The following is a 21,312-nucleotide window of genomic DNA, read 5'->3' on the forward strand; positions in this document are numbered from 1 at the left end:
AAGTGAGATTTGAGCTCATTGTTTTGAACTTTTAACTCGAACTTGACCTTGACCTTGAGAGAGTGAATGTCTCTTTTGCAGGTGATGAGTAGCACCAAAGAGAAGTGGGCGTGTATGAGGTGTCCCAGCAGTTGCATGTCTCCCAGGGCAGTCTGCAGATCCAGGCACCATCTGCACTTCCGATTCGAGGCCACAAATTCCTCAAATACTTCCTGAAACATCTTTATGCGGTTCTCTCTGTCCACTTACTTAAGCAAGGGCGGATCTCTAGGATCTTCTCGAGGGGGGGCTTAAAAAATCGAGGAATAAAAATTAGGTATTTTTTGGAAAATTTGGACCAAAAAGTAAACTTTTTGCATTCTCTCCCCCCCTCCCCTCAAAGTAAGTATATGTTGTTGCTAAAAGGCGCCTCTGAAAAGATTTATTGTCGATCAGCCGAAAATGGATGTTCTAAAATAGTATCATTTGGGTCGGCAGTGGAACGTATCCCTTAGGGGGCGGGGCGCCCTTTCTAAATCCGCCCCTTCACATAAGTATCAATTTTACCGTGTAAAGAGTGGTCTTAGAAGGTGAGAAATGCATACCAAATTAAATTGGAGAAGCCTTATTTTTCCCTAGGCCGTAATAACAGTCTAAAGAAGCCTATCTAAAGGGACACAGACGCTGAAATTTTTTGTTTTCAGCCGAGCCGATGAATAAATATTTTCACTACGTTTTTTTCCTTTTCTCTTTACCTACTACGATACAGGGTTAAAAAAGTTTGACATACGGTCGATAAAAGTATTGGAAGGGATTTAATTGAAAATCAGTTTTCCTCCGTAAAAATGAAAACAACAAAACAATTGAAAACGATACTAGGTGTGACGCCAAAAAACCAGCTGATTTGTTTTTTTTTTGAATATTACTGCGCTAGTGATCTGTGGTACCGCAACTGCTACTGCCATTGCAGTAACTATGCAGTCCTCATTTATTGGCCTTGATAGTGCTACTTACATCTGCCACTGCTATCGCAGTAATCAGATAGTCATCACATATTGACCTTGATAGTGCTATACATATTGTTATCTGTAAATTATATAATTCTATTATAAAAACCAAGGTCAAAGAATACGTGACCTTTTACAAATCCAAGAGAGTCAATCTCTCAGGCCTGTGGCTAAGAACACAGTCAGTAAGAAACTAACAACAGAAAAGAAACGGTTTCATTATGGTTAATTAAACTCTTCGAAACCACTTCAGTTTTCACTATACAACCTCAGAGGTATTGTTAGTTACCACATGGCGCAGTCAGCAGGATCGGGTTTCACTGCTCAGGATAATAGGACTGATCTAGGAATCCCAGTATTTTGGGCATCCGCAAATTCAGACCCACCTTGGAGTTTTGAAACGTGGCTTGACCAGTTCCTATTAGCTGTTACAGTTAAAGAGAATGTGGATCCAGAAATAATGTTACAAGAACCCAAACCGGTATTAGAAGAACCTTTACCAACTCCTGAAACACCAGTACAAAACGAGGATGAGATTGCGACAGCAGAAAGAGAAGCTCGGAACAGATTGGCTCGAGATAGAGTGGTTCAAGAAAATGAAGAACGGACACTAAGAGGACCTAGAGTGGGACACAATGTATTCTATCACGAAGTGGGCAAACGGCTAACATCGAGATTATTCCTCGCTTTAGGAGCAGAAGGGAAGAAAAAATTTATACAAAAGAACCCTCACACAGAAATATCCAAACTAGGGTTTCGCGATATAATTCGATTAGCAAAACTCTCATTTGAGAAAACGAAATGTATTACCTATGAGAGATACAAACTGTTCACACGATCCCACGAATCAAATGAAACGTTGGAATCTTTTCATGCCGCACTGACTGCACAAGCAGCAAAGGCTGAATTGGGAGCGTTGGAAGAAGAATTGGTACGAGATTTATTCATCTCAAGAATGAAAAATGCTGTCCTCCAAGACACATTGACTTTCGAAACATTCTCTCCAGAAGAAGTGTTAAAACGTGCACTAAAGTTTGAATATAGCAAACAAACAACTCAAGCATTCCAAAAATCTTCAAACACAAACAGCTCAGGACTGTTTACAACTCCACAGATGAAGATTAAACAAGAACCAATTATGGCAATCGGAAACAAAGGGTATAACCCTAGACGTCAAAATCAAAACAGAAGAAAACAGTACGAAAATAAACCTCCAAAAGGTAAAGGAGATCAAAAACAATGTACGAGATGCGGTAGAGCATTTGTAGAGAATCATTTAAAAAATTGTCCGGCAATGGGCAAAACATGTAAAAATTGTAACAAACCTAATCACTTCGCTAAAATGTGTAGGTCTCAACAAATTAACGAAATTGCAAATGAAGATTCGAGTTCGGGGGAAGAGTGCAATCTTATACAAACATTCGATTCATGTGATGATTTTGAAATCATGTCAGTAGAGGAAGAGTGCACTTCCATCATGGACATAGAAAATTACATCACAAAAAGGATTTCGGAAAATGCGTACAATAACGAAAGAAGTCAGAATAGAGCATTGACGGAGAAGTCGGGTAAAATTGAAAAGATCGAAATTCGCAGAAATCCCAAATCGCATCAAATTAAAGCACTTAAAGCTTTGGTTAAGATTGATAGTCATATTTTGAATATGACTATAGATACTGGCAGTCCAGTATCACTCCTGAATTGGGCAACAACGAAACAAATTCTGGAAGGACCTTCGAATTCAAAATTTATTCCGGCAGAAAAGCTGAACCTGTCCGCGCAGTTTGTGGATTATAATAAACGACCTATTCTAATATTAGGAGCGTTAAAGGCCAATCTACGTTCGGCAGGTTGGGAAGTGTTGGGAGCGATGTTACTGGTCACAGAGAGACGTATGCGGTGCATATTAGGTTTAGATCTTCAGAGTAAACTAGGAATTCAAACCACGCAAAAATCGGCTCCAATACGAAGGTCCAGGTTTGATGTGTTACTGTGCGAACAGTCAGATAGTTGGAAGATTTACTTTTATAAGAAGTTCAAAGATCTATTCGATAGACAAGGGGAATCAAAAAATCACATGGTGAGTACAAAATTTAAATATCCTCTGTGCCCTATTCAAGAGAAAGGTAGGAGAATTCCTATACACATTCAGGATAAAGTTCAAACAGAACTAGACAAGCTGCTCACAGAGGGACACATTGCGAAATTAGACAAATGCACAAGCGATTGTTTTATTGCCCCAATTGTTATCACAGTAAAAAAAGACGATTCTATTAAATTAGCCTTGGACGCCAAACCCATTAATAGACAGTTGTACAAAAATAAATACCAGATGCCTAATGTGGACGAACTGATTGATGGGGTTAGCCAGATCATCACATCAGCATCAGAAGGCTCTCTCTTTTTCACCGTGTTAGACCTGAAATATGCTTATAGCCAGATAAAACTAACTGCTGAAACAGCAAAACAATGCAATTTCAATATAATAGGGGGTAATGCAACGGGTACATACAGATTTCTGACAGGTTTCTACGGGTTGGCAGATATGCCAGCCGAATTCCAAAAAGCGATGGATAGAACACTAAACCACGCAAAGAATACCTTTTGTTTCTTGGATGATATTCTAATTGTTTCAAAGGGGGAAGCTAAAGAGCACGCGAAATTAGTACACAATGTGTTGCAAAAGTTGGACGACGAAAATCTCGCATTAAAAATTTCGAAATGCGAATTCTTGCAGCCCGCAGTGAACTGGTTAGGTCATAATTTGTCAATACAGGGTATAATTCCAAAAGTTACTAAAACGGAGGCAATTGCAAACCTTCAACCCCCCAAATCATTAAAGCAACTCAGATCGTTCATGGGTAGCATCAACCACTTAGCGAAATTTATCCCAAATGCGGCTAGTTTAACTGAAAAACTTAGACCACTACTGAAAGAAGAAAATGAAAAAAAGAAGATGAAAAATGTCCGGTTACCAGTTAAAAAATTTGAGTGGAACGATCAACACTCAGTAATCTTTGAGGACATAAAAAGGGCAGTTGCTAATATAGCCTTGTTAAACTATTACGATCCAGCAAAGCAATCTAGAGTAAAATGCGATGCAAGTCATAGTGGGCTCGGAGCTACTTTAGAACAATGGTCTCATCAGAGCGATTGGATACCGATCGCATTCGCTTCCCGGTATTTAAATGCTCAAGAAAAAAAATATTCTACCAATGAACTTGAGCTATTAGCAGTAGTTTGGGCGGTAGATTGTTTCAAACATTATCTACTAGGGAGAGAATTTGTCATAGCAACTGACCACAAGGCATTGACATCAGCTTTGGGAGAACATAGATCAAATAAAACGTATCAATCTCGTTTGACTAGGTGGGTTGACCGATTATTGCTCTTCCAATTTAAAATTACTCATATTCCCGGAAGGGATATGGGTATCGTTGACTACTTGTCAAGAGAACCTAATGGAGAACCGTGGCCAGAATCGGAACTGGATGAGAGATTCGTAGTAACGTCTATAGAAAGTTTCCATAAAGCACTCGACTGTTTAAACAGTCGGTCTAGTGAAACAAACCAAAGTAGCACTATGAACATTCCAGAACATTCTAGAACATCAAGAGAAATTAACTACTGTAAAGACAGCTCATCACGCGGTTGCTATGACAACCAGTTTGTTCAAAACCGGACAAAGCTCGACCGGAACGAAAACGGTCAAAACTCAAGTTTTCAAACAGTTGAGAAGCACAAAAACACATTGGACAGAATAGCTCGTGAGAAACAGTTGGTCGATATTTCAAAACTCAAAAATAAATTAAACTCCAAACAATTAGAACCCAAGGAAACGGCGTCATCGAACGAAATGGAAAGAAGTGAAACAGGAAAATCAAAGAAGATGAAAAATAAACAGAACGGAAATCAGAGGGAGGGTGATCAACTAACAGAACAAGTAACAGAAACCACCTTCTCTCGAACACGGATGGTAAAGAGAGGAGCTGCATGCAGTCGACAGGAGTCAGACGATTCTGATTCAGATATACCGCAAGTTGAGTGGAGACCAGTGAGAAAGACGATAAAGCCTAGAGGACTTAAAGAAATACAATCTGGAAAGGCGCCAGGAACTAGTGGAACAACCCTGATGTCATTTTGGGACCTCATAGGGGCAGAAAGACCAGACAATCCAACAAGTCTACTTGAATTAGAGGCACAGACAAGTCTACTTGAATTAGAGGCACAGACAGCCTTGGCAGATTGTAATAGAGGTGACCAGTCATCACAATTGAATACCCAAAGTGAAATCCCCCAAATTATTGAAGTGGACTTAACAGCCGAGAGCCCTTCGGAAAGCCCAGAAGTCAGCTTAATTAAAAAGGAAAAGACATGTCACGCTTCCAGGAAAGGCAAACCAGATCAAAATAACGTGCGTACAGATATCAGTCTGGACAACCTCAACAAACTATTTGATAGAAGCCTATTAGCGGAGCTGATATCAGAAGACGCCTGGATGGACAGGCTGCGGCGGGTCATTGAGAGGAACGATCGACACAGCTTCGAGCTGATGGGTCCATATACCAACCCTCTCTGGCACCAACTCTCAGTTGTGGACGACTGCATCCTGGTTGACAACAGATTAGCTGTCCCGGAACAATTGCGTTTGGCAGTCCTAAAGAGAATTCACCGCGGTCACCCAGGCCAGGAAGCGATGCTAGATGTGTCAAGGTACCTGTGGTGGCCGCACATGCACAAGGATATCGTCAACCTTGCAGAGGAATGCAGAAGTTGCACCCGCTATGGTAAGAATGCAAAATACATCATACCAAAAAATGCTACGAAGCCTCTGCCGCTGCTCACGCAGCCAGGTCAAGAAATCCAATTAGACTATGCTGGCCCGCTTGAAGATTTCAAAGGAAAAAAAATTTATCTGTTGATAGCAATAGATAGGTATTCTAAATTTCCTTCAGTAAAAATCACTAAATCAACAGGGGGCAAGTCGTCAATAAAATTTCTTCGCTCATATATTGATATACATGGAATACCTGAATCAATTAGAACGGATCAATTTTCCGGGTTCAAGGGCAAAGCAATGAAAAAATTTTGCTCCGACAATAACATCGAACAAAAATTTTGTCCAGTTGGCGACCATCGCGGATGCGGCTTAGTAGAACGCACTATACAAACCATCAAGAGAAGGTTGGGAGTAATGTTACTCGATGAAAATGTAACGTCGATAAAATTGTGCTTGAGTACGATACTTCGCGACCTTCGTTGGAGCAAACAGAAGACAATTCAAATGTCGCCATTTGAAGCGCACTTTGGGCGATTGCCAAAAACAGAATTTAAAATTCTCAGTGATAGGTTCTTACAAAACTCTGATCGTTTAGATAAGGAACATCTGGAGCGCTCCGCCTTGACGGCTTCGCAACTCAAAAAGAGAATCGACCAATCTCGTGACAACTTAAAGATTGTCCGGAAGGGACAAAACAGCCGAGATGTGAGTCCATTATTCAAAGAGCAAGTCGTCTCGGCAAAGGATCGAGAAAGAGCGCGGGCCCTAAAAGAGCTTCTGGAGGCCAATGCAAGATGGAACCAGACTCGACGTGATACTTCGGCCAACGACCTAAAGCGTACAGTGGATGAGACGAGTACCATTAATCCCGAGCTACGCAAAGAAATGCTATACTCGTGGGAGCGGGGGTTCGTTGAAGATAAGCCGGAGGCCATTTCACAGCAACGTCAGTCGTCACCAATCCTGATACGAAAAGACGAGGGGAGGAAGAGCGGTAAGGCCCTCACGAAACCTCTGAAGGGAAGGGTCGTGGCCGAAACGCCTTCCACAATTAAGACGGCTGCAGGGTCCATTTACCGGAAAAGCGATATTGCGAAGGTTAAGGTTGCGGTGCACGATAAGGAGAAAAACAACAATAGACGATCCCCATCGGGAGAAGAGCCTAAGAAAAAACAACAGAGGCAATCGAGGCGACAATCAGACGAACAAGATGAGGCTGAATTGAGTCAGTCGGATGAAGACTTATTGCTAGAACAGCCAGGTGCAGCTAAGGAAAAATTTCAGGATAGCCCAACGGTGATCACTTCAAAAGACACTCTACAAGGCGGTGGACTGAATTTGGCGGTACGAAGAGCGAAGCCAAACTTGGCTGGACCATTCTCGAAATCAACTAAGGCTAAAGTGGGCCCAATCTCGACGAAAGACGCACAACAAGTCATATTACAGAATAAAAGTGCTGCGTTAGCAGCAGAAGTAAACGAACCGCAGGCGCCAGACCACGCATGTTCGTCGAACACTATCAAGAACAAGAAAGAAATTACACGCACTACATCTCCTGAAACAATCCTCGACACTTTCAATAGTAAGGACTTATCGGCGAATGACTGGAATCGATTAGCGGATCAAGTACTTGAACGAGGAGTTCAGCGCGCGGCGGCAGAGATACTGCATTCGAGAGAGGATGCAAGAGACGACGAGGAATTGATGAATCCTCCGGGGTTTTCTGACGAATCCGAACTTGAGGAAACATCAGTGCGGAAAAGCGGGAGATCGAAAAAGGGACCATCCAGATACGGAAACCCGATTAAGCATTCGGTGAAATCAATCTCGTTCCAGAATAACTTATTAGACTTGAACCAAGCCGCGCTCGAAGCATATAGAATCAAGCTTGCAAATTTTAAACCCGGTGCTTCTAATTCGGTGGAGACAAAATTTGGTCTGCTGGAGAAACATCTATTTAGGAGAAAGTTTGGCAGCGAAGCTCTAGATATAACCCGTTCATGGAACGCCGAGTGGAGAATCCCGTTACAGTTGGAAGAGGAACATGAAGAGAGAGATGGAAAATGAGTTATCTAATACACAAAGCCAAAACTTCTTAAACTGAGTTCTAAAACTCCTATTCATTATTATTTAAAATTTTAATAACATATTATAAAAATTTTCTTGATCGAGGGGGTATGTGGTACCGCAACTGCTACTGCCATTGCAGTAACTATGCAGTCCTCATTTATTGGCCTTGATAGTGCTACTTACATCTGCCACTGCTATCGCAGTAATCAGATAGTCATCACATATTGACCTTGATAGTGCTATACATATTGTTATCTGTAAATTATATAATTCTATTATAAAAACCAAGGTCAAAGAATACGTGACCTTTTACAAATCCAAGAGAGTCAATCTCTCAGGCCTGTGGCTAAGAACACAGTCAGTAAGAAACTAACAACAGAAAAGAAACGGTTTCATTATGGTTAATTAAACTCTTCGAAACCACTTCAGTTTTCACTATACAACCTCAGAGGTATTGTTAGTTACCACATGATCAAATCCGATCAATCGCAAAGCTAGTCTGGGAAACTTGTTTAGAGTATCCTGGCCGATGCAAAAAGTTATATTTATTTAAAAAAAGCTGATTCAAAAGGTTTCCATCGATTGTGCTGGAATCTGCTGAGTCAAAAAAATGAATGAAATTGTCAAAATTAGTTTTTCTTTTTGTAGTTTTCTATAATTGTTTTGACGCTGGGCCTCGTAATTTAATTTAATTTTGTGCAACAGAAAAAAAAAACCTTTATCAGCACCAAAAAAAACTAATTTCTCCAAAAGAAGAAAACCTCTTTAACCAGTTATAATTGTCTGGCAAATGAACCCCTTCAAAACAAAAATCGTCAATTTTTAAATAAATCAAACTTTATAGTTACTTGAATTTACAATATGTCGAAACTTCAACCCTGCATCTTACGTAACAGCCGATAAAATGACAAAAACGTCAGAAAAATGTTACTGTATTTGCTTGGCTGAACACAAAAATCTATGGCTTCTTCGAACAATAACAATAGCTCAAAATCTATAAAAAGCAGGTATTCAAAAAACAACTTGCAGATCAAGAAAAGCCAGACGTTTGATAAGTAGCTTAGAGTGATTCGTCTATAGTCGAGGGGAGCGTAGAGCAAAGGAGCTGAAAATATTTCAAATGCTGTAATACATAATATTCAAGAGTTTTTCAGCAAAAAAATTTAAAAGCCACAACAATGTAAAAATAAACAAAAAGTGAGAAAAAAAAGGAAAGACTCAAACTGTTAGCATCTACTGAGTACCGATTTTTAATGGCTGATAATAATGAACTGTAAGTTTTGATTGTCAATTTGAATTAAAAAAGGTGCAAAAATTATGTCAAAAAAACTTAACTTTTAAACTTACTTTCTCTGGTTTTGCTTTAACCGCACTTTGATTCTTATATTAAATGAGAAATAGTTCAGAACAAACTTTTGAACCTAATAATAAAATGTTTTTTTTTCTTTTGTTGTAGTTAAATTCAGTCCTCGATTAAACGCAAAAATGAGAATGCTTCGGTATGCGCTTTAAGCTTTCGTTAAATGAGTAAGTTTTTAAGATGATCTTTTTCTTGATTAAAAAAGATGTGAAAAAATCAACATAAATTTCACCGTTGAATCGCTTAAACAGTTTTCAATCTGCTCCGAAACAAAACTTTGAAAAAAGTGATAAAAAGTATGTTTTTTTGCTAGATTGGTTTTGATGATCAAATTAAAGAAAAAGGTTTTTGAATGGACAAACTAATACGAGCACAAAATCGAGCAAAACTGAAACATAGCAAGCAGTTTGGCTCATGATTCATCGCTTTACTCATCATATTGTAAGAGAATAAAGCAAATTAAGTACATTGTTGATTTAAATCAATTAAACAACAAGCTAAATTTGAAGTTTCAATGGCTTTTTCTCAAATTTGGTATAGATTAGAAAAAATGAAGCCATCAAAAAACGCATTGATTTTCACAAAAATTATTATCGTGCAATTTCTTTGCCAAAATTCTCAAACAAAGTTTTCCCCCAAAAATGGGTCATTTTGTTTTTTTAGATACTCAAGAATTATGCAGAAACTACGAAGGTAATTGATGAGACATTTTTACTGAAAAAAAAGTATTACGCAGCCCTACAAAAATCTAAAAGGATAAAATCTAAGAAGTTTGCGCAATATGTTTGAAATTTGTTTTTAAATAAAAGAGTTTTGATTTTTATAGAGTAAATTGACGTCTTTTTGGCTATCAACGAAAAAAAAAATGTTCTCTTAAACAAAACGTTTGGAGAATTTACCCTTCTAGAACATTGTTGAACTGTGAGTATAACTTTTTTTGGTATAACTTTCTCTTGGGGGGGGGGGTTTAGCTGTGAATTTTGAAAAATAAATTGCATAAGAAAGCAGCTAAGCAATTTTATTTTATTAATTTAAAAAAATCGGTTTAGATTAGCGACAAATACCCTGTTGGGCAGTAAACAGTGCCGAAGTACAGCAGTGCTGAAAAAAAGTGTTTAACAGTGCCGAAAATTGATGCTTATCAGCACTGTTGAACAACACATTTAGTTTCCGCAACGTTGTACTTCGGCACTGTTAAACGCCCCTCTAAGGGCAGTAGGCCCATCTAAGTTTTCAACAATGCCAACAGTGCCAAAAAGATGTACAATAGTGCCAAAAAGAAAATTGTTATTCAACAGTGACAAAAATTGTCAACTTTCGGCACTGTTGAACACTTTTTTTTCCGGCACTATTGTTCTTCGGTGCAGGCTATCCTCTGATTCTCACAAAGTGTACTTTAGCGGAGCGTTGGAAATTGTAGCTACTTGTTTCTTTCATTAAGTTGTATATTTCTTTCGTTTCAATTAGTTTAGAAGCCAATGATGTAAGTGAATTAATTTCAAACCTTACAAGATGTAACTTTCCTTAAATTTTGTGAGTTGTCTCTTTCTACGAGTTGTTTTTCCTACGAGTTGTTTTTATTTGGATTTGTGTGTGGGTGGGGGGGGGAGGGGCTGAAAAGAATGTTTAGATAGATTTGTCAAAAAAAAAACATATAATAAGAAAACGATTCATTTAGTGTTTCGCTTTTCTTTCAGCAGTCTGAAGCTTTTTAGTTTTCAAAGGCCAAAATTCATCAGGGCAAAATGAATCACTGTTGAAAATTCGGAAAATTTTCCAATTAACCACTACAAATTAACTGCGTCCTAATTTGTGTGTTATAAGAGTTCAATGCACAGACAACTGTGGATTAAAAATGGAACTTAAAATCTATCAAAAAAGACAGCCGAAAAAAGCTCATAAATGTTTTCTTTTCACTTAAATGTTACTTCTTCGTAATATCTTATGAGTAAAACTAATTCAACTGCTATAATATGTTTTACTGTTAGTATAATGAAAATATTTTGGTCGCAATTCGGCTTCAAAAAAATATTTCAAAAACTTTTCGCTGTATCGAGAAAAAGTGCTCAGGATAGTTTTCCTATTTCTGGCTAAATTTTGTCTAGACGAAAAAACGAGACGGAAAGATAGCTAATTTTGCTATGAATTTTCAATTGCTTAGGCTAATATTAGCTAATAATGAAGTTGAACTTCAATTCTGGCTTTCTGCATAAAAACATGTAGCACCAGGGCCGATTTAAGGGGGGGGGGGGGGGGAGGGGTGGGACGCTTCCCCCCTCGGGGATTTGACCCCCTGCCGATCCAAAGGGTCACCCCGTGGTACAGTTTACAAAAACAAAAAAAACTATATCTGCTACTGTAGCTGACATAGTTTTTTTGCTTTTTATAAACTGTTTGCAATGATTATGTTGGCACAGAGGTTAACTCCTTTTTTCAAACTTTTGGTTAACTGACGAACAACTCTCAACTGACCTTTGAATTGAATTTGGCAGCAGATGCTCGTTTCTCTAGTTTTTCTGTCAGATCAATCGGTCTTTCTCCAGAAATATTCCTCGATCGTATTTCTTCAGATGTCAAAAACAACGCCAGACTTGGCGGGAAAAGTCCGGAGTTTTTCAACTTTGGGGTCCTTGGAGGATGACCCGGCAAGGATTCCTCAGTGACATTAAACTGCGCCAGACTTTCTAGAATATTCTGTGGTTTGTTGTGTGGTTGAGTAACTGAGGTGTTCTCGTGTACCATGAATTTAAATGCCTGAAATTTAAATGTCACAGTTTAATTCAACTACAAGCAGACAAGACTACCTGTTAATAAATTTCTACCCAGGGGTTTTCTTCATATTTCATACTGTCGATTGAATAGATCAAACTGCCGATTGGCCTACCGGCCGACCGCAACAAAATGAATTTAGAAATGAAGATATAGAATTATATGAAATGCAAAATTCGAACAGAGCAAATGTATTAAAAACTGATTAATTGAAAAATAGTCGTTTTTTTGCCATAACGTACATGTTTTGCCATTTTTAGTTGCTTTTTTGATTTTTTTTCTGTAAAAAACTCATTTTTAGTTTTTTTTACCTATTAGTTGTGAAGAACACATTTTTAGTTACTTTTTATCCTTTTTGTTGTAAATAACACAATCTTTCCCCAACTTTCCCCCCGAAAATAAAACTGCTAATTAGTCTATCTGATGTTTAAAAGATATCATTTTCCTCTGTTTGAAACTGTGGTTTAGGAAGGCATTCAACTTACCATTTTATTAAATTATAACTTTTCAGTCCGGATCAATCAGGCATGTTCAACAAAATTGAAACTTTGCCACTCTGAACTTGGTCTGATTCTGGGCGGTCTGTATATAACAACCTATCGCGAAGTGTTATTTTGATGAATAAGTTAGAATGCAGACGAATTTGCCTAAATTTGGATAAAAATGAGGTTTTGTTCTTTTGCCTTTTGAATAATGAAAAACATCTACCAAATATTTTTACACCAATCAGGCTAAAATATCTGAAATTGCGGTCATGCGTCGAATAGTTAGTATTCCCTCAGAAACTAGTAACAAGGTAAAATTGGAAAGGATATTTAAATGTGATTATATTAGTTTTGACACCTCGCTACATTTGGTTTGGACATTTGAAAAATCAACATTTGCTTTGGACAAGCAAAAATTTCAGTTTAAATTTGATTTAAATTAATTAAATTAATTAAGCTCTCCGTTTCAAGATTTTTTCTTTTTAAACCGATATAATAAATTCAATAGCGTTTTTCAGAACTCAAGCATTTTTCCGAGCTGAAAACTTTGTTTCACTAATGATTTTTGGTTTATAAAAAGAGAAAGCCAACTTTATATTAAAACCAGAATTTTTTCAGTGGGATTTTTTTCAGAAAAATTCAAATATTTACTATCAACAAGAAACTGACAATAAGGGTAAATGCTAATCAGTCTAAATCAACAGTCCTGTATCAAAAAATGGTAATTTGAGGAAAGTGCGAAGAGATTAGCACGGGATTGTGACTTTAGGAGGAACGATATAACGTTTCAAAGAAAATTGAAAAAGGATTGGTCCTTTAACCTTACGCAATTGGTTCATTTTACCAAATGGTGCTCAAAAAGCTTGCCTGTATTTTTGTCTCTTCGTTTATAAACACAATGGTTAAATTTTATACCGCCTTATCAATTTCAGGTGAAGACGAGAGAAAAGTGAAGCTTAGAGAGAAGTCGCTCATTAAGCAGACAGTAAAAAAGCAGATTTTGGAGACAAAAACTGGTAGACTGGAGACTTAGGGGTATGTAACAGATCTGTTGGCCTTCAAACTCCCTTTTAAAGGCCACTTTATTTGTCTGTAAATCAATTATTACCTATTTGTAAAAAGACATAGACTCAATAATTTCATTTACACATAAAATTAATGCGCTGATTTAAATTGTTAATATTAAAAAAAATGAGCCCAAATTCAAAAATTATCAGTGTTAGTTTTTCTGAACACCAAATCATATTAATGAGTAGAAAATGTTTAAGCAAAAAACGCTTCTAGGCTTGTTTTCTGTTAAACACAACCTATTTGCAACGCAGTCTGTGATAAGATGCAAGCGAGATAAAAGTCCGATATGTTGCAAGAAAAAAAAGATCGATCTTAAATTTCCTACCTCAAGGGTGTGAAGTTGAAATAAAAAGTAAATTAAAAGTATTGTACAATAACTGAATTTCAATTTATTCAATAAAGAGTCGCGAGTAATAAGCATCTACTGGGAATAAATCAGAACAGACTAGCTTTGAAATTTTAACTATTTCATCAAGAAATGTTGTAAAATATAATAAGATTTGAAATATGAAAGCGACGTGAACAGGCGAACACGATAGAATTGATTGTACTTAATTGGCTCACAAAACTATCCTATTCAATTGTTATATGATCCAAAAAAGACGGGGGAGGGCTCTTCCTGGTTGAATTCGATCACAGTTTACGACATCAATTTTTGGCCGGAACGACCTTTTAAATTATGTAAAGACGCCATTGATGCAAATATATGGTACATTTGAGAAAACGGGGATTAGAACGATACATTTTTAATCAAATCTGAAAAACTGAAACCATTTCTCAGGAACATAATTTCCCACTTTTTTGATTTTCCAATTTTGTCTTCTTCCTAGTTGCTTGCCGTTTTTTAGTGATGCAGAACAGCAGCTAAAAAAACTTTTTTTTTGTCAAAAAAGTGCCAATTAAAATTTTCAAATTATGAATCTCAGCGAAAACTAATGTTTCTCCCAAAAGCTTAAGCTTTTTATCATTAGAAATCCTGAAACAACTCCCGGCTCAAGAAAAAACTTTGTTGACTACACTACCGAAAAAAAGAAAGTAATTGTACCCAATACCTCGCCTCATATTTCTATTTTATTAAATCTTGTTAAAAGATGCCAAAATTTTTTTAAATAACAAAAAAAATGAAAATGTTCATAAGCAATTTATTCAAGCACACAACTGTGGATTTCCGTAAACGCTTAGCATCTCATAGGTCAATTTTTCCGGTGACACAAATGGCTTTATTGGTCGAGAATTGACTGGAATTATTTGTAATGACTAAAATGAAATTGATTTTTTTATCAATTAGTTAATTTAACTTTGGCACAAAAACAAAACCAAAAGTTAAATCAGAATTATCATGAAAAAAGTCAAAACAAATTATGCGATATTGAAAAAACTTCCTTACACTATAATCCACTAAACAAAAACCAGTCTGTTTAATTGTAAAAACGCTTGGGTAAGAGTGTATCTATAGATTTGCAGATGAATCTTATAGCATAAGAAAAAATTGTTTGTTTTAAGTACGAAAAGAAAATTTTACGTAATACAAATGGCGCATAATTGATTGAAAGACCCAAAAAGACGTTTAGTATTGGGTAGAACTTCCGTAATTAAGAAAAACAGAAATCTAATTTAGTGGTAAGACACTGATTTTTGCCCACGAAACACCTGTGCCAAGCCTAGAGAAGCGAAACGGAGCAAGCGGTTGCTACTTGCAGGAGCTGCGTTTGAAGTTGGCGCTCTGACTTGCTAATTGCTCAGAGTCTGCTACAAATCCGGTCTTTTAATATATCTAGCACACGTAGATGCATATATCTAGATTGGCTAATATAATCAATAAAAACAACAAACGAACTTCTTTTTATGTCAGCAATTACACAACCTGTTTATAAGTCATTGTAATCTAGGTTATGCCTACGCCTAACATCTTTGAATTGTTCTTATTAAAAATATGACAACTAAAAAAAAGAAGGTCCAGCGTGCCGAAGTGTCAATTTCCCGAAAATGCGTTAAATTTTTTAAATTGTCATACGAGGTTATATTATGTCTTCAGAACACTTAAAAGGGGTAATCAGAGAAAAAACATAATTCTAGGAGGCGATTATTATACTTCACTTTAGAAAACTTTTTCTTAATGTGGATAAAATTGAGGTTTAAGCAGCAAGAAAACCAGCATTGAAAAACAATTTAGAACTCATCACAAGCAGCAATACGATAGCGCTTAAAAAGTCACATCTAACCAAATGAAAAAATACTTTAATTTTCGTCAAACTGATTCACTTGATATTTTTGGTGATTTGGATTTTCAACATGTTGACATTCAACCAAATATTGGTACACAATTTAGGAAATACTCAAGGCATGGGAAACAACATGTACACAGAGTTTGAAAAATCAATAAATTTTAAAATCTCAGCTTTTAAACTTTTTATTACTGTGCCATTCTGCCAGATGACACAGCACAACCTTCCGGCGACATAAAAAAGAGTGACTAAAGGCCTTATGAACAAAAAAGTGTTGCGACGGAGGGTCAGAATGTTCTAGAATTTTTATTTTTAAAATTTCGATTGGAAGAAGAACATTTCTGAAAAATAGAAAAAAGACGGCCATTTTGAATAAAAAAGACGAAAATCAGAACCACGATAGAGATTGTGAAGAACAGTCGTGCAAGAAAATTACGAAGCCTCTTATCGTGGCAAAAACACACGATAAGGACCTTAGCGACAGATATTTGTGGAGACGGAGGCTTCAGTGGGGGGAAGAGAAATACCACGGAACCCTCCCGGGACACGAAATATAGGAGATAAGAGTGTTATCTCAAGAAAATCACGGGAGCGGAGGCTTGGTCCCCCAGAGACTGTTATATGTGAAGGGACTGTGAAAACTGACTATAACAGCTGCTGTAATGTCCTAGATCTTAATTAAACACCGATATTATTTGATATTTCAGGACATGAGTAGATAGAAAAAGGGAAAGGGTCAATCCATCTCCAATGGATTTAATATAAAACTGTCACACAAAAACATAATAAAATAGGTTGTTCGAGCCGTGTTTTTAATGACAATCACGTAGTCTGAGGATCCGAGACTCAGCTATGTGGTTGTGTTCGCATGCAAACGAAAGCTGATCAAAAGTCGTTTGACTGATGGCCTAAAAATGGTAACTTTTTACTTTGCCCTAAACAGACCAGAAAATCAACTGGCAAGGTCGAGACGGTGAAAAACGAGTAGGATTAAGGTAACTGACGCCTGCCAGTCGTTAATAGGTACTTTTTCTACGCTCCGTCGCTGTGTGATATTTGGGCGAATGTTACATAGACGTTTTTATGGCGCTCCTGGGTGGGCCTGTTAAAGGCATGAAACCATCATGATCAGCAAGCGTTTCAGTGACGAACCCTCCGCTCCGGGCGTATGCCCGAGTTAGAGGTCTTAATGACCGTTGTTGTACTAGGGGGAAGGTGCGTACCCTCCGTCTAGTGCAATTTAGCTTTTTAACTTAGTTAACACCGAAAATTCCGGGGGCCGGAGGGTTAGGTGGGAAGTCATGAACCCGCTTGTCCCGAGGTCCCCGGACCAAAAACAACTAAAGAGAAAGCGTAAAACCAAACAAAAATAGTGTATAACCAAGAAAAAGCCAAAAACAAATTTATTTAAAAACAAAAAAGTACAAAAAACAGTAAAAAAGTCCAAAAAAGACCAAAAACAGTAAAAAACATAAAGTGACAGTTTATATGTTATTTCCGGACGAGATGTGATCTGACCTTCCTATTTGTTGTTGTTTCAGATTGATTTATATCGTTTCTGATAGAAAGATTGTGTGTTTTGGTGAAGGGTTGGATACCCTCCCTCGAGTGTAATTTGAGTGTTTAAGCACGTTAATGGTAATTTTGCCGGTGGCCGGAGGGTAGAGTGGCAAGCTGATCAACGTGTTCCACACTCAACAGGGACATCAAGGACAACATCCGCAACGACTGTTGGGTATCGTTGAAGCAATTTTAGTATCGTTCGGGTACTATTTCATTAAAACTTAAGTGGTGGGGGGCACGATTGGCGCGGTCCGATTGTACCCTCCATCGATTACAAATTTCCGAGTTAAGGGTCTTAATTCGGATATTTTGGTGCAAAGGAGGGTATAGTACTATTCATTAACGACTATTAATAGATTATTATCCTAATTATATATTACTTATCTCCTCAATTAGATCCAAAAAACACCAAATTTTGTCGAAAATCATCGATTTTCGATCAAACTGTAGACCCCCAAATTTTTGGATATCCGAGCTTTTCCGAACAACAAAAAGCTTTTATATAGGGAGTAGCTACGTAGTTCGATCCCCCTAACTAAAGAAACCGCGTGAGAAAAGACTCAGTAGAAGTTGGAAAAAACCAAAATTTTTCGGTCAAAATTTCGATAATTTTTTGAATTTTGTCAATCTGTTTTGGGGATCGAGTTTTTGAGTTTTTAGAGTTAGAGCAATAAAATTTTTTGCGTTAGGAGCGTGCTAGCACAACGTGCTCGGTTACTAGAGAAATTTTTGGGTAACCCTCCGAGTAGCTCCGTGGATAGAGCTAACGACTTAAGGTTTGGAAAAGGAAGGAATCGGAGGGTCCAAATTTGATAGTTTTTGGCCAAATTTTTGTTTCTAAACCAATTTTGGTCCAGTTTTTTGCATTATTCCAGTGCTGTACAGGGCTGCTACGCTCATTTCAAGTATTTTTAGGCACTTTTGACCGGAATTGCGGAAAAAGTCTTTCAGAACCTATATAGGTGGTGAAAAAGGCCATTTTGACGAACGCGTTTTTGGCGATTTCTCAAAGACTAGTTATCCGATCGGGATAATTTTGGTACCATAATTTTGGTACCATAATTTTGGTACCATTGGTACCGTTTTTGGGTTGATTATTTCGGAAAAGAAAAATTTTTTAGGATTTGTTTGTTCGGAGGATCCAAATCACGGGCAACCCTCCGAGCGGCGGAAAATTTTATCAAAACATCTTTTTATTCAACTGGGAAGGTTGACCGTGTCAGCCAACCTAGTTTTAAGTCAGGTAGACCGCTTTCAGAGGCTTTACTGCGGTGATATAACCCTTTTTCTTGATTTTGGGGGAACCCTCCGAAGTGACCCTCCGGAGTCAGCTAAACCCTTTAGCAACCCTCCTTAGTGGAAAATTTCCACGAGATCACCCCAAGAAGTTAAAACAGCTCCCCTGAGAGCTCCTAGCTTGTTTTGACGCTTTTTGAAGCTAGTAGGAGAACCTTCTAAGCGAGATCAAAAAATTTGAAAATTTTGGAGGTACCCTCCGAAGTAACCCTCCGGAGCGTATTAAGCATCTTATTGACCCTCCTTAGTAAGTTTAGGGGGACCCTCCGAAGTAACTTGGGTGATCAAGGTACCCTCCGAGGTAACCCTCCGGAGCGTCTTAAACCTTCCAACGATCTTCCTTGTTAGAGACTTGAGTAAACTTTCTGTGGCTATTTGGGCAACGGAAAATATCCATTGAATTAGGATCATATTAGGATATTAGGCGTGCTTATCAGGATCATAAGAACCCATTTTGACCCGGATATTCGTGATCAACTTTGGATTCTACATTGGGTGTATTAGAAGTACCCGAACAAATTTTTTTTGATTGTGATTTTGGTTGTGTGGTTGCCTTGAGCTACTTAATAGGAAAGTTCGGGCAATCCGGGAACAAATAAAGGAAGACCTCGGTGGGTGTATTAGGCAAATACACACCCACTTGAGAAGAAAAATTGTTCCCTACTCTCGTGCACTTGGAGCAGTCCGAGTGTGGGAGAGCTTTTTCATAGACTTTAGAAATTTTCGATCAGAGGTTGCCTTGAGCTACTTAGTAGGACAGCTCGGGCAATCGCAGGACACCTAAAAGAAGACCTCGGTGGGTGTATTAGGCAGACACACACCCACTTGAGAAGACTGTGTCCTGGGCTTCGTTCTTTCGGATCGTTCCGATTGGGGGAAGTCTTTTTCTTTAAGACTAAGTTTTATTTATCTATTTCTGAATCATCACTGCTTTTTATCAAAGATTGTTTAATTTTAACAAAGCAGTGACTTGATAAATTGTGTGGCGATAAATTGATACTGACAAAAGGGTCGCTGTCACCTGTAGGATATTATTATCTGATTATCGATTGTGTTTTGTGTGTCGATTATATCTTGTGGAAACTTAGTGATACTGTTATACTATACAACCGGGTTGAGTTAGCATTATATCAATACTGGGTAGACCCTGTGTGTAACTTTAGCTGAGTCACTAATTTAGTCGTGAGAGATCTAAGAGACATTTTGATACTGACGGAATCGAATAGGCAGCGTTAAGTGATTTAACTAAATCTTGTTTGTGGTACGTTTGCATTGCCATCAAATTACGAATACTTTCATTTTGTTAAAAACTATGCAGCGCAGGGACTCGCTAGGATTGACTACTAAAATTCCCAAGCTAAGCAAGGGAAGCACGCGGAAGTTTAGAACTAGGCGTAGCCAAACCTCGTTTAGCAGCGCTTCCGACGCGTTTGCTGAAGAAGAATCGACTAAAGGTCAACCTGATCTTTCAGTGAGCGAAATGAAACTAAGGAGCGAGAAAAACCTCGATGGCAATCAAAGGCGGAGCGCCGAGGCCGAGCCTGCGAGCGAAACGCTGGTGGATCCCTTTGACGAAGGGGAGCGAACGCTCATTCGACCCGACTTTGAGCCAGACGAGGTCCTCGAACGGGAGGAAGCCGAGAGGACAGAGGAGACCTCGGAGCGTCCCGAGGTCGAACCTCGGGAGGAAGTGTTGTACAGGGGAATGTCCAAATCAGAGACTAAGAGCTATAAATGGAGAAAGGAACCTTCACATCTGACAAGTGCACACTCATCCTTGGCCAAACAGAGCAACAACGCGATGATGTCGAGTATGAGTCCGGGTGAAGAGCAGACGTTCTCGAAGGCCAAGAAGAGTTGGAAGTCCTTGTACGACGAACGCATGGCGTCACTACCAACTGTAGGTTTGACTTCCAGTGATGACTACCCGGAGATAACCCATCCGGATGTGAACTTCACACCGTGCCCAAGGAATGATATGAGCAGGAAGGCGTCATCAACCTCGCCGACCAGGCCCATGTCAGATGGGATAACGATGGGAGCGTCGTCAACCTTCGACAGATTAATGACGCCGATGAGCAAGCTAAGAGGCGGTGCGTCATCAAGCACCAGGCTGCAGCCGCCGTTGACCTCATCTTCGCTGGGACTAACCCCATCATTTGGGGCCACTGGCGACATAAGTGACATGTTCGCTGGCGTAATGAATGGTCTGGATGAACTGAGACGGGACACGACTAAAAGAATAGATCAGGTGGATGAGAGAGCTCACAAGGGTCAAGAGAATCTGAGAGATGAACTAACGCACGTGAAATCGCAGGCGAGGGTTGATCAAGCTCAGTTGATTCGCAACACCGATCAATGCCTGGCGGAGAGCCTGGCACAGGCAAACAAAGAGTCAGAGGAAAGAGAGGCTAGGATGACAAGAGAGATCGAGCGATTATTGAATGATCATGATAATACCTACGCCCAAACGATGACTGGCCTGGAGAAGAAGTTAGACGCCAAATCTGACTTGATGATGCGGAAGCTTGACGCGATCCTGAATGGGAGTAGTTGGCAGGAGCGTTCCAACTCAAGGGAACGCTCACGCAATGCGAATGTTGGAGATGGTACGGGCAACAGTTCCAGAACCCAGCAAGGCTCGAGAACGAACTACGAACATAGAAACAAGGAGCGGCCAAGGGCAGCCCCGCAGAGGCCTGGCTGG

At 38.7% G+C, this 21,312-nt stretch overlaps 1 protein-coding gene across 4 annotated transcripts in view; it reads right to left on the reverse strand.

Moving 5' to 3' along the window:
• LOC134839103 (uncharacterized) overlaps window positions 1-21,312 on the reverse strand; it is a 55,641-nt gene that overhangs the window by 14,634 nt on the left and 19,695 nt on the right. The window contains exons 1-4 of one of the 4 annotated variants that reach the window (XM_063854535.1): window positions 13,120-13,284; window positions 12,451-12,561; window positions 11,669-11,950; window positions 54-212 (exon numbers count right to left, since the gene is read on the reverse strand). In XM_063854535.1, coding sequence (XP_063710605.1) covers window positions 54-212; window positions 11,669-11,950; window positions 12,451-12,453 — 444 coding nt within the window. In that variant the 5' untranslated portion in view covers window positions 12,454-12,561; window positions 13,120-13,284. Of the gene's footprint in view, window positions 1-53; window positions 213-11,668; window positions 11,951-12,450; window positions 12,672-13,101; window positions 13,285-21,312 lie in introns of those variants that run through there. The other 3 variants (XM_063854533.1, XM_063854534.1, XM_063854536.1) reach the window with 3 other exon arrangements.

The sequence above is a fragment of the Symsagittifera roscoffensis genome, chromosome 2 (genome assembly GCF_963678635.1).
Source record: "Symsagittifera roscoffensis chromosome 2, txSymRosc1.1, whole genome shotgun sequence".
Lineage (NCBI taxonomy): Eukaryota > Metazoa > Xenacoelomorpha > Acoela > Convolutidae > Symsagittifera > Symsagittifera roscoffensis.